The sequence below is a fragment of the Echeneis naucrates genome, chromosome 21 (assembly GCF_900963305.1).
Source record: "Echeneis naucrates chromosome 21, fEcheNa1.1, whole genome shotgun sequence".
NCBI lineage: Eukaryota > Metazoa > Chordata > Actinopteri > Carangiformes > Echeneidae > Echeneis > Echeneis naucrates.
The window spans coordinates 9,643,715-9,656,595 of record NC_042531.1 but is presented as its reverse complement, the minus strand read 5'-3'; the positions used below and the strand labels follow the sequence as shown (position 1 = coordinate 9,656,595).

The 12,881-nt window shown below is 40.4% G+C and overlaps 3 protein-coding genes across 3 annotated transcripts; all 3 read right to left on the bottom strand.

Moving 5' to 3' along the window:
* Window positions 1–1,265: 1,265 nt before the first annotated feature.
* On the bottom strand, window positions 1,266–2,448 carry tmsb4x (thymosin beta 4 X-linked). Its single transcript, XM_029530279.1, has 3 exons — window positions 2,334–2,448; window positions 1,723–1,834; window positions 1,266–1,640 (listed from the first exon to the last, which is right to left on the bottom strand). Exons 2-3 carry the CDS (start codon window positions 1,820–1,822, stop codon window positions 1,609–1,611), a joined length of 132 nt encoding a protein of 43 aa, XP_029386139.1. The 5' UTR covers window positions 1,823–1,834; window positions 2,334–2,448; the 3' UTR covers window positions 1,266–1,608.
* A 703-nt stretch (window positions 2,449–3,151) lies between these two features.
* On the bottom strand, window positions 3,152–7,794 carry tlr8a (toll-like receptor 8a). Its single transcript, XM_029529999.1, has 2 exons — window positions 7,587–7,794; window positions 3,152–6,433 (listed from the first exon to the last, which is right to left on the bottom strand). Exons 1-2 carry the CDS (start codon window positions 7,587–7,589, stop codon window positions 3,362–3,364), a joined length of 3,075 nt encoding a protein of 1,024 aa, XP_029385859.1. The 5' UTR covers window positions 7,590–7,794; the 3' UTR covers window positions 3,152–3,361.
* A 209-nt stretch (window positions 7,795–8,003) lies between these two features.
* LOC115061593 (toll-like receptor 7) lies at window positions 8,004–11,278 on the bottom strand. Its single transcript, XM_029529998.1, has one exon. It carries the CDS (start codon window positions 11,275–11,277, stop codon window positions 8,131–8,133), a length of 3,147 nt encoding a protein of 1,048 aa, XP_029385858.1. The 5' UTR covers window position 11,278; the 3' UTR covers window positions 8,004–8,130.
* Between the last annotated feature and the right edge of the window lie 1,603 nt (window positions 11,279–12,881).

Sequence of the window (12,881 nt, the reverse complement as noted above, 5' to 3'; positions counted from 1 at the left end):
CAACAAAACTGACATTGTTGTAGGACAATGAGGAGCTGTTGTGAGAACAGCCTGGTCACTTGGGACTTGGGCTGATATCACAGATGTGTGTAAGTGTATAAATTGTGTGGCCTGGGGTGCCTCTCTCAAAAGAAAAAAAAAAAGGCAAATAGAAAAATAAACTACTGTCCTTTTTTCCCATACTAAAAATGGCTTTGGATTAAATATGGACTCATGGGAAAGAGGATGAACAAGAAATTGTGCCAGTCCTTCAGCAGAGCCTATTGTTGTTTCAGCACAGCTTTATCGCCTATAGACACATTGAAGTTATGCAATGACCTCCTGCCCCTCCTTTCTTTCTCTCCCTCTCTTCCCACATGAAATATAGCTATATGCAGCAGAATGAGGGAGAACAGGTCCTCTGTTTTTTTTTTTTTTTTTGAATGGATATCAGAAACTTGGTAACCTCTCAGAAGGGCAGCTTGTCGTGGTACGGTTTACACATTCAATGAGGTCACCCAGACTGAGGCTTTTGTTAAAACAAAGCTGTCATAGAATTACACCACTCTAGTATCACAATGCTGAATAGTATCACTGATATTTGATACACCTATTTACCTTTTTTTTTTTTTAACTTTCAATTAAAGTGAGCTCAATCTGCAGTTACACAAAACCTGTAGTGCTCCTCTTTCATGCACCATTGACCGCATGGCCACTTCCAGTCCTAACCCACTTCAAGCAAGGCAGTTAGTGTACCACTGACTACAAAGTGCAGGACACATTTGACAAATCATAAAGGGATTTTCCTCACTGCAGTTCCATAGGTAGACTTGTAGTGGTTAACCACTCACACTGCTTTGCCGTAATGTTGCAAGCTAACATCCACTTAATGCTGGAGAGAGTCTCCAGTTCTCCACAGTGCAGTTTCACAGCAGGAAGCTGCTGTGGTTACAGCTGAGACAGCCCTTGTTCTGGGTTAGCTGAACACAGCCCTGGTGCAGCTGCAAAAGGAACTGTACAAGGAGCACACAGCTTCACAGGAGGGTGAGTTCCTGTTAAGAAAACACTAACTTTAACGTTGCAAGATACAGTCATCCTAGGATGTGAGGAAATGCTTGGGCAGACTAATCAGCCACATCAGTGCCTGTTAATTTCCTGGCATCACCACTCAAGAGTGGTGTTAGACAACATAGCTTTTCTTAAAAAAAAAAAAAAAAAAAATAAAAACTTCTGAACCTAGAGAAGTTGATTGCAGCATTTGGTGAAAAGAAAATCCAACCCACTAGTCCGTTGACATTTTTTTTATTTTGCATATGTAACAAACTTGTGCATTCCAGATTTCCAAAAAGAAACACGCTTGCTTTAACATTAACAGGCAACCAGAGCAGTGCTACAAACCCTGGAAGTTCAGGTCCCAGTTATTTCATGACAGAGCCACAGCAAAGACTGGAGACCACAAACTCATGCCGACTTTGAGTCACACTGCGCCAGCAAGACGTTGAGGAAGCGAGTGCTGCGTGGTTGTACAGCCAACATTTGTCAATAAGTTCTGGGACTAGGAATACATGATGGGGGAAAAAAAAAATAAATTGAAGGCTTGTGGAATGTACAGAGGAGGAGGATGAGTCTTCATGACGACTCTGTCTTCTCCTGTTCAATGGCTGCAAGTGGAGAGAGAAAGTTTAGATCAATAGTGCAAAAAAAAAAAGGAGCCGAACAAGTCTCTCAGGAAACGGGACATACTCTCTTTGGTTGGCAGTGTGTTTTTCTCTTGAGTCTCCGTCTTCTTCAGCTTGGTCTTGTCGAAGGTTGTGACTTCTGTGACGTCAGGTTTGTCAGCCATGTTTGTAGGACTCTGCACAGACAGGAAACCAGAATTTAGAAGTCTTGAAACCGAGCATTTAAGGCCAAGGAGGAGTCTTAACCCAGGACATGTTGAACTCTTAAGTTATCGGATGAAGGCGGAAACAGAGAGTCCATCAGGGACTTTGTCAGTCGGTGTGTGCGCAGCTGAGGGACCACCGCCCTGTGGAAAACCCTTTGGACCCCCCCAGACCGGACTCAGAACCAACATCCCTTACAATAAAGCAGCGTTTATGGCGTGCTATTGTCAGAATAAAACACGCCGGGTATCTACACAAATAAAGCTAAACGACAGAGCAACAGCGGGGCGGAGCGTCTCTTCTCATTTACTCCGAATATCGCGCGGCTGACGCCGTTTAATGTTGATTAGGACGACATCGCGACAATACGACAAACCTCACGAGTCACAGCCAAATTATTCAACAGCGAAACATCAATAATAAACTACAAACCACATTTGCATGGGCTAAAGCAGGAACACGTTCACTCACCAGCGGTTTTTGGCCAGCGACACCAGAGGACGGAGATACGGATGACGTAGCGGCAGAGTGAGGTCCAAAGCGTCAATCACGCCATTTATATTGCTCAGTATGCAAATATGCCGCTGACGTCACGCCCCGTCTGGTTAAAAGCTTCTTCTTTTGGATACATATACATATTTGGATACGCTTTAAAAATAAATAAATAAAATAAAATAAAAAGAAAAAGAAGAAGAAGAAGAAGAAGAAGAAGAAGAAGAAATTTAATTCCAAGTCTGGATGCTTATTTCACCTTTAAAAAAAAAAAAAAAAAAAAGGTTTTTAGTCCGGAGCGACCAGCTGTTCCCAATCAGTGCAGTCAGGTCTCCATTAGTCCAGCGGGAAGGTCCTGATCCTCATCATGGCGGCTCCACAGGTCTGCTGCTACAACACAGCCTGCCATAACACAAATATAACTGGAAAATAGTTAATGAAGTAGAAAATAAGTTTAAATTTAACTTTGCATACAGTGCTCCGTTAAAACTGATACGGTGGCGACACCATGTGGGCGACCCGGAGTATGACTCAGGAGGTAATGGGGTGGAAAGAGGAGACAGAAGCCTGCAGGGATCAACGGGGTCCCATGTGTTTTTCTGACAGTGTGGAAAGTTTTCCAATGTGGACATTTCTTTTTTAGAGCTCTATTTTTAGTTTTTAGTCGTTTTTTTTTTTTGCCATGAAGCTATCAGTAAGTAATAGCAATGAAGGAACGTACAATTTATTCTGTTTATCTCATCTGACCACAAAAGTGGTTGATTCTTAGTAACATGGAGGCAAGAAAACAGGTTGAAACATTTACATTTTTATTTATTTATTTATTATCTAATATCTGCACAAAAGTTACATAACAAGAGACTCAGTAGCCCACCACTGTAGCAGAATTAGAAAAGCTGTTGTCCCAGTCAGAGAAAGTTGTTTGGAAACAAAAGTATTGCCATAAAACAATGGTTTTGTTGTCCTCATATTGTTATGTGACCGTCTTCACTGATCTTTATTTCACTTCACTTGCTGGTGAAGTATTTTAAATAAGTCTTGTTGTATATCACCTGATTGTCTACTCTCACAACATTCCGCAGGTTTTGCCAAAACCAGGGTTCTGCAGCCACTGTTCTCGGCCACTCTACCACACTTTCCCCACAGAGCCTCTTCCTCAGGCGCAGAAAGTGACTTTGCTGCAAGACAGGCTCCAGCATCAGCAGCACAATCACGTCCACATTTTCATCCAGAAGTCTTTGGTGGGCCAAATACATCGCCATCTTGAAAATCCCAGTCTTGATGTAGCCCTCCGTTAAGACGAACAGGGTCTTGCGACTGTATCTGATGCTCTGAGTGAGGTTGTCCACCAGTGGGACTCCTGGGGTCCAGTCCCTCTCCTCCAGACACAGAGGATAGTGTTTTTCCCCTTCATTTTCCAGTTGCACCCGCAGATTTTTCATCACCCATTCAGAGACGTGTGGATCTTTGGTGTCGTAAGTCACAAACACATCGTAAACACTGTCCGGTAAGTTCAAAGACTTGTATCCCTTAAACTTTGCTTTCATATAATGTATCACATAAGAAGCATCCCAGTAAAAGAAGTGAGCAACAGTTACCACAATCATAAAAGACACAATGAATGAAGTTGTGATTGTGTAGATCAGGAATGCTTGAATGTCATTTACACATTGGTTGATGTCAAAGTATATCACTGCTTGACCCTCCTGGTTTGCTGGCGTGTGACATTTCACTTTAGTGGTCAGTCTCGGGATTTTTACATCACTGTTTTCAATCCACAGAATGAAATCTAGTAAATCACAGGCACAGTGGAATGGGTTGCCCTGCAACAACAAAGTCTGAATCAGACTATCAGATCCTAACTGGAAGGTGGATTGGTTAATGGTGGTCAGTTTGTTGCTGCTGAGGTCAAGAGTCCTGAGGCTTTTTGGACCATGCATGAAGCCAGTGTCCAAATGGAAGATGTGGTTGTGACTCAGGTCCAGGAAAGTCAAAGTCTGAGTGTTGTTTAAGTTTATACCTATCAGGTTAGAAATAGAATTGAAGCTCAAGTCTAAAATTTGAAGTTGTTGGAAAAACCCCAATGTGTCCCATTTAAAATCAGTCAGCGAGTTATGGCTTATGCGTAACTTGGTGAGATTATATGGCAAACATGAATAAACATCAACTGGGATCTTTGTAATCTTGTTTTGGGATATATCTAAAATTGTTAAATTAGTAAGATGTGTAAAAAGCATGTTGTATGAGCCATCTCTTTCTTTCCAAAGAGTTCCAAGATTATTGTTTGTAAAGTAAAGTTCAGATAATGATTTGCTATAGATCTGTTTTGTTGTTAATGTGAAAATGGCATTATAACTCATATTCAACACTCTCAGAACTGGCAGATTTTTTATGAAATTTAGGTTATGGGTTATCCCATATGCTTTAAAGTAGTGCTCATTGTAACTGAGGTCTAGTACTTGTAGTTTCTGTAGTTCTATGAAGGCATTGTTGTAGGCTAGATCAATCTTATTATATGACAGGTCCAAGTATGTCAAATTAGACAACAAAGAGAACTCTGTTCCCTGAAGTGCTGCTGAAAAACCGTTTCTTGAGAGGTTGAGACATGCAATATCACCATAGCCTTCAAATTGCTTTGGGGAAATGAAGAACAGATTATTTGAGCTGAGGATTAGCACTCGACCTGAGTCAAAGCATTCTTGCTTGATAAGGCGTGATACCTTATACGTAAAGTCTTTTTTGTTGGGTTTTACGAAAGGTGAAATGGCAACTTCTGGACTCTCATTGAAGCCATCACCTGGCAAAGGGGGATTTGTTGCTGGAATGGGATACAGTCTGTTTTCTGCGAGGTATATCACCTTCAGATTTGAGAATCTGCTGAATCTGGTGGGATCAGAGTGAATAATGAAGTTCGTCCCTAGATTCAGTGTAGACAAGTTTTTGAGCTCGTACAGAGGTTGGAGTGTGCCCGGTCCAATATCCTGGAAGACCAAACCCTCCAAATGCAAAGTTCTCAGGTAACTAAGATTTGAAAATTCTTGTGAAAGATTTATTGTTTTAGGGTAGAGCCCAAGAGCAAAGTTGAAAGACAGATCAATCTTTTCAAGCTTGGGAATGTGTTTTAAAAACGTTGCCTCCTCAGTAATTGCTTTTTGCAAGAAGTTGAATGACAGGAACAAGTGTTTAAGGTTGTTCAGCTTCTCAAACCAGGATGGATTCAGGTGGTTCAGTGAGTTTCCTCCCAGGTGTAATTTTTCAAGCCGTCCTAGACTGTGAAATGCAAGGGGATGGATACCAAGAGAAATGTTCGGACAGGGGACACAGGGATATGGAGCAGTTTGACATCTTGGACAGTTCCCTTGTATTTGTAGGGTTTTTAAATTATAAAGCCCATGGAAATCATCTTCAGATATGTAATGTATCTGATTAGAACCCAGTTTTAACACTATTAATGATGGAGGTAATCCTTTGGGAACGTAGGTTAAGTTGTCAAAGGACAAATCCAAAGTCTGCAGTTTGGTCAGACCTGTGAAAACGTCTTCTGTAATATTCATATGTGTCCTACACGGATTCCACGAGTAGCAGTTTTTGGATAACATGAGTTCAGTCACATTTGTTAAGCCAGCAAGGCTGCTCTTATCTAGTGATACAATTTTGTTATTGTTCAACTCAAGGATTTCCACACCTTGAGGGAGTTGCCTGGGAATTTGCTGTAGACAGTTGCCGGTCAGTATCAGATGATTCAGCTTTGTCAGATTTTTGAAAGCTCCCACAGCAATGGTCACTACTCTCTTCTTATTGGCCCAACTGAGATTGAGTTTAATCAGGCTCAGCAGCTTGGAAAATGAATTAGCCGAAATATTTGCAAGGTGATTTTCTGATAAGTCCAACTCAGTTGCATTTCCAGTAATTCCATCAGGGACTTCGTGCAAAAAGCGCCCTTTACAGTCAAATACAACCTGAGAGTTATTATAGGCTTTGACATCACATGGGAACTGTGGTAACATCCATGCAGGTTTACATATGGCAGGGTGGATCTGATAACAGAACAGCAGCACATATATCCAAAATGTGACAGCCTGTAGATGAACAATAAAATTAGTCAGATGAGGTAACTTGTAGTACTTGTCATTAGGATAGGTTTATGTTCTGGTTCATGTTCTTGTCTGCAAGCAATAATCCAGCGTTCTTGCTGGCCATTAAGAAATCTCTTAATGTGCCTCCAACATAAGTGGCGTACACCACCAAATATCAAATAGATATGCTCCAAATGAACAGTCTGATCTGGTGAAATGACTACAGAGAGCGAAACCAGAAATGAAAAACCTAGAAAAGCAGGAAGTGCTTTTCAGAGAGTGCCACCTGCATCCAGCAGATAGCAGTATTTAAGTGCAACTGAAATAACCCTGACTCCAGTAATTGCACTTTTGTCAGAATTATAAGTCATATTAACTGCTCACACGGTGACCATGTAAAGGCCATTGCAGCGTGGCAACAAGTTACATTTGTGAAAGAATGATAAATGCTAAAATATACTGCAATAACATCGGTTAGTAGCAACTGTTGGCAAAATGCTTCAGTGCATTTGATGATTTGTAAGTAAATGGATGAAAATAATTTTATCTTCCTTTCAACATCCTGTTTCCCATTTGTTGCCCCTTTAGTAGCTGTAATATTAACGTTATTTAATTTCTATGCCTGTAAAACTTGCATCACATGGTTGTTACACATGCATATTCTGTATTGACTTGTTTTGGCACTTCATCAAATTTGCTTGATGTTACCAGAAATGTAGCTGCAACTTTCCATCAAACTGAAATAATCAAAATGTATGTTTGGATAATTTTTTGGCCACTTTCCTAAAATTCTAACACATTTGGTATGATTTGGAACATTGGCACTAATATTTAGCTGTACAGCTAACTGGGATAAACAGTTGCTTTTTAAAAGTCAAAGGTAAGAATAAAAAAAAAAAAAAAAAAAAAAAAAAAAGACTGATGCTTTGGTATTATTTCAACTTTAATATGATATATTTATTTATTCACTATTGAAAATATATATCAATATCTAATGAATAATATGGATACCCAGAAAAAAAATACACATTAAAAACTATACACCTAAATAATTATTATTTTTGCTAACAATACAGTGAAAATAGGTGCAAGTAACAAATAACTCAGTAACAAGTATATTTAAAAACACAGAAAAACTTACATGAATGAAACTCACCATTGTGCATGTGTTATATTGAGCTTCAGGTTGAGTTCCGGCACTTTGTAACCTTCCAGCTAAAAGTTTTAATTTTAAAATGAACTATTTGTAACTATCCTTGGCTGCAGTATCATCAAATCATCACAGGCCAAAAGAAAATACTGAATCTCTGTTTTAATTATTCAGAATCTACAGTATACATAAAAAATCCCCTCTGTTGTCGAAGTCAAATAGGTCCGATTAGGTAGTTAACACAACATGACTCAAATAGAAACTCCTTTTGAAATGAGGAACATGTGTTTCATTTCCCCGTTTCATGATAGTCCTGTCAGGTTGTTGTATCAGAGAGTTGAGAACATATATATATATATATATATTTTTTTTTTTTTTTATTATTATTTTTTACATCTCCAAAAAAACAGAAGTGAGCCAGTAAGTTCCACAATAAAAAAATTTAACACGATAAGTCATTCCTCTACAATAATTTTCATTTGCTTATTGTACATTTAAGTGGCATATTATTTACGCATTATAATTCATATTGTATTACAGTATATTCCGTTTACAGTGTCTCTTTGAAGAGATTGTTGTACTGCTTGTGACTCTCAGTTGCTAGTACACTTCTCAGGCTGAACCAGAAGTATGGCTGGGCTTGAGGGTTCGTTGGCCACTCAAGCACAGACCGCTTATACAGTCTCTTGCGTAGTCTCAGGTACTTTGAATTGCAAGGTATTTTCTCCAGGAAGATCAGGACAATAACGTCGTCTTTCTCATCCATTAGCCTTTGGTGGGCCATGTAGAAAGCAGTCTTAAAGTTCCCACCTTTCATATACTTATTTGTGAGAATGAACACAGTCCTCTTGCTCCGGTGAATGCTTTGGGAGAGATTGTCGATCAGCGGACACCCAGGGACCCAATCTCGTTCCTCCAGACACAGAGAAAGGCAGTGGTCTCCACGTTCCTCTAGATGAATGCACATTTCGTTCATCACCCACTCAGTCACAGCAGGGTCCTCCTTGTCATACATGACAAAAGCATCGTAGACGGAGCCCTGGGAGGACAGGCGTCCATAGCCTTTGATCTTGGCCCTGCAGAAGTGGTAGATGTACCAGACGTCCCAAAGGAAGAGATGGCTGGAAATGGACAGGGTGACGAAGCTGATGACGAGGGCAGTCATGAAGGTGTAGAGGGTGATTGACAGGTAGTGGTGCTGGCAGGCCAAGAGATCAACTGAGATTACAGCATGTCCCACTTGAGCCCCTGGCATGTCACAGGTCACGTCTGTGGCCAGTCTGGGAATTGTCACAGTGGTTCTGTTTAGCCACGTTACAAACCAAGTGGCATTGCAAGTGCAAGAGAATTTGTTATTTTGCAGAAGGAGCTTGTCCATCTGGTTAACAACATCATCTGGAAAGTTGGATTGTTCAATATGTCTTATGTAATTAAAACTAAGATCCAGGTATTTTAAGCCAAAGGCATCCTTCAGGAAATCTTGCCCAAGTTTCATGATTTGGTTTTTCTGTAAAACAAGTTTCTGGAGAGATTTGCTACAGTCTGACAGCATGTATGGGACAGTGTTCAAACTGTTTCCAGTGAGATCTAATATTTTTAAAGAATGTAAAAGTTGTAATTTCTCCCATTTGAAGGATTTGAGTTTGTTGTTTTTGATGTAGAGCTCCGATAGCTTGTCTGGAAGTCTGCTGAACACTTCCTCTGGAATGAAGTGGAGATTGTTATGAGAGATATCAAGGACAGTCAGATTAAGTAATTTCTTAAAATAATTAAAATATCTGGTGTCCCCGTCTCTCCACAATATATCTAATCGGTTATCTCTGAACTCCAATCTCTCTAGTGATTGACTCTCCAGCTCTGTGTTAGTGGAGGTGGAGATCTTGTTGTGGTTCATCAACAATGTTTTTAGATTCTTTAAATGTGTGGTGAAATTAAGCATATGAGTCAAGCCCTCAGATTCAAAATAATGGTTGTTGTAGCTTATATCCAGGACAACCAGACTTTGAAGCTCTTTAAAGGCAGTGGAGTAGAGAAGATCCAGGCGATTCGAAGAGAAGTCCAGATATTTTAAATTAGACAGATAGGTAAATTCAGAGCCATTCAGACTTTGGCTCATCAGATTCCCCGACAGATTGAGGCATTTCAGATCTCTGAGAGTTAAAAATCTGGAATGCAAGAAGAATATGTTGTTTCTACTCACATCCAAGGTTTTGCCAAAGTTACTGCATTTTCTTTTGACAAAGGATGTGACAACTCCAAGTTCTTTGTCTTTGTGTTTGCAGCTGCGAGCATATTCGTCATATCTGAAGTAGTGAATCTCTCTCACTTCCTTTCTTCTGTACTCAGATGCAACTGATATTGGAGACCAGTTGGGAGGCTCTCCCCCAGGAAAGCCCACAGCAGTTTGGCTTTCAGAGGGGGAAGAGATCTTGTTATCAGATAGACTGATTATTTTTAAGTTTTTTAATTCCGTGAGAATGCTGAGGTTTGTAATTTTGATAAAGTTTGTACCCAGGTCCAGAACCTCCAGGTGTTTGAGAGGTTTTAAAGGGGCAATAGATCCGCGTTTCAGCTCCTGAAACACGTAACCTTTCAGTCTGAGAATTTTGAGGGATTTGAGGGAGGAGAAACTGCAATTAAGTGTCAGTGTCTGAGGATACTTCTGAAGCTCATAGTTGAATGAAAGATCCAATTCTTCCAGTTTGCCCAAGAAATTTGGGAAGGTGGTGATTCCTATTTCTTTTGCCAAAAAGTTTGATGAGAGATCCAGCACTCTCAGATCTGTTGTGTTGGCAAACCACTGAGGTAACACAAATTTCAGAGAGTTGCTATGCAGGCGGAGTGTCTTCAGCTTTGCCAACATCTTAAAAGCAGCTGCACTGATTTTTAGTGCTGCGTTATTTGGGCATGGGATACAAGGGAAAGGAGAATTGTAACACCGAGGACAGTTTCCACTAATATCGAGAATCTCAAGGTTAGTTAAGTTTTTGAAATCCTCATCTGTGACTTCTTGAAAATTATTATTATAGAGATACAACTCCTTCAGACTTGGTGGTAGTTGATGTGGAATAAAAGATAAGTTATTGGATTTCAGGGATAACAATGTTAAATTAATAAGATGCAAAAATGCACCATCTTCTATACTATAGGAGTTATTACAGGGGTTACGATAATAACAGTTTTGACCGAGGTAAAGGGTCTCAATATTCCTGAGCTCAGACAAGTTCGCTTTAGAAATATTGTAGATCTCATTCACTTCCAAACTTAGCAGGGCCAGATTCGAGGGCAGTCCCTTGGGTATGCCTTTGAGCTGATTGCCATCTAGATAGAGTGCACGCAGACTCCTCAGGCCGGTGAAGGTGTTTTCCTCTATCGTCACACTCTCAGTACACATGTGATCTTTGGGCCCAATTTTGATAGGCACACAGTTACACCTCATGTCTATTTCAGTCAGGTTCTCCAGACCTTGGAAGGAGGTGGAGTTTAACGCCGGAATATGGTTGATAGTGAGTGTCAGATTGGTTGTTTCTCTTGGGATGCCTCTCGGGATTTCTTGCAGGCTCCTCTCTGTGCAGTCCACATTCACCACATTCGTTTGGTTGTCCTCCCTTACGTCACATGGCAGAGTTTTGGGGTAAGAAATGGTAGCTGTCAATGAGCGGAGGCAGCACCATAGAGCCAGTAGTGACACACACATCTGTAGAAAATCAAAGGTAGTTCTCTGAGAATTTTTTGCCGGCGGAAAGACATACACTAAGAAAATACACCTATATCATACTGCATACTGGCAGTAAGATATGCAGTGCTATTTCAAAAATTTTCAGTAAAAAAATGATACACACATGCAATGCAATCCTCGACAGTAAAGTATAAGCATTTTCATTTCCATTTCTCAAAGTTTTCATCCCTCAAAGTTTCTTCAAATCCAAAATGTCATCTGACATCATATGGATGCTATTTAAATACTCTCCAGCAAATCAACAAAAACAATTAATTCTCACCGTGTTGAGGAGCATTGTTCATGTGAGAGATTGAAAAGAGGTCCTGCTATGAGTCCCGTAGAGCTCTGAAATAAGCTAAACTTTGATGGTGAGGTTTTAGGTAAAAAGATGAAAGTAGCAGGTGGCTGAGCCCTCCGTGTCTATAATTAGCAAGCATCACTTCCCTATTGTCCCAAACAACACAATTAATCATATGTTACATTAATGTTTGATCATTTCTGATTGTGGCTTCTTGTATAATAGGACACACATGTGGCTTTAGGAGCAGTGGTTTAAAGTAAAATAATCTGTTGTAGTACATTATAACAGCACAGCTGAAGGAGATGTGACCACTCACAAAAAGATAGAATAGAATCCAGTTTCATTTCTGATCAGCTTGCATGGGAAAGTGAAACCTACGTGGTGTTGGGTTTACCAACTTACATGGTAAACAAGCTATTCTGGCTCCAGGCAGCAGCTTCTTCTGGAACCTGTGTCTGCCTTATAAGTATGGCTGAATCTGTGTGTACGACCAAGCCTTTATTTAACTGACCAAATGTTTTTTTTTTCTTCTCCCAAGAATCTTCATGATCAACTTCTTGCACAGTAAAACAGCAGTTTGACAATATTGTGCAGCCATCCTAGCAGTGTGGCTCTATCTCTTTGAGATTCCCATCGGCCTCAAGTGTATTTTGTGTTTTATGCTGACTTAGCTAAAAAGCTAAGTTGATGAACATGTTGAACATCACCTGCCAAAACATCTGCATTACAGCAGGCTGATTTTATTGCCACTTCCTCCACCTCTAGCATCTCCAACCCACTCTGCAGAGATCAGCTGCCCCCAGTCACCACTGTCAGCACATTTAAAATCAGGGTGAGCAGAGTTAAAACACGGCAGACAGCCGACTGAATCAAAATAGAATTTATTACAATTTACTGCCAACATCTTAAAATACAGTTGTAAAGATGATACAATAAAATACAAATCAGGCCTGTTTAGTAAGAAAAATGTCTAACTTAAAGTTCACTATAACCAAGTTAGGCCCAATCCAGGCGGCCGCCCCTCTGATGCTCCACAGTCACTCCCCGCTATGACCGCACCTTCCAAAAGAGCCTGAGACAGTACCGTACGTCGATCCACCAACGCGGCCTGAGTAAAACCACCTCCAGCTCTCCACACCTGTTCCTTATCTGCTAATTGGGCTGAGTGCTAGACAAGCGTGGCCTGGCCTGCGGCCATCCCCCCCCTTTTTTTTTTAAGAACTTAAAAAGGGATTGGAAGCAAACAGTCCAGTGAAAAAGTGATAAAATCACAGCACCC

Bases quoted from the DNA above. Each gene is read 5' to 3' on its own strand.
- tmsb4x (XM_029530279.1), bottom strand. From the start codon at position 1,822: ATGGCTGACAAACCTGACGTCACAGAAGTCACAACCTTCGACAAGACC. The intron at 1,641-1,722 runs GTATGTCCCGTT...CTCCACTTGCAG, and splicing joins CACACTGCCAACCAAAGAGA to CCATTGAACAGGAGAAGACA.
- LOC115061593 (XM_029529998.1), bottom strand. From the start codon at position 11,277: ATGTGTGTGTCACTACTGGCTCTATGGTGCTGCCTCCGCTCATTGACA.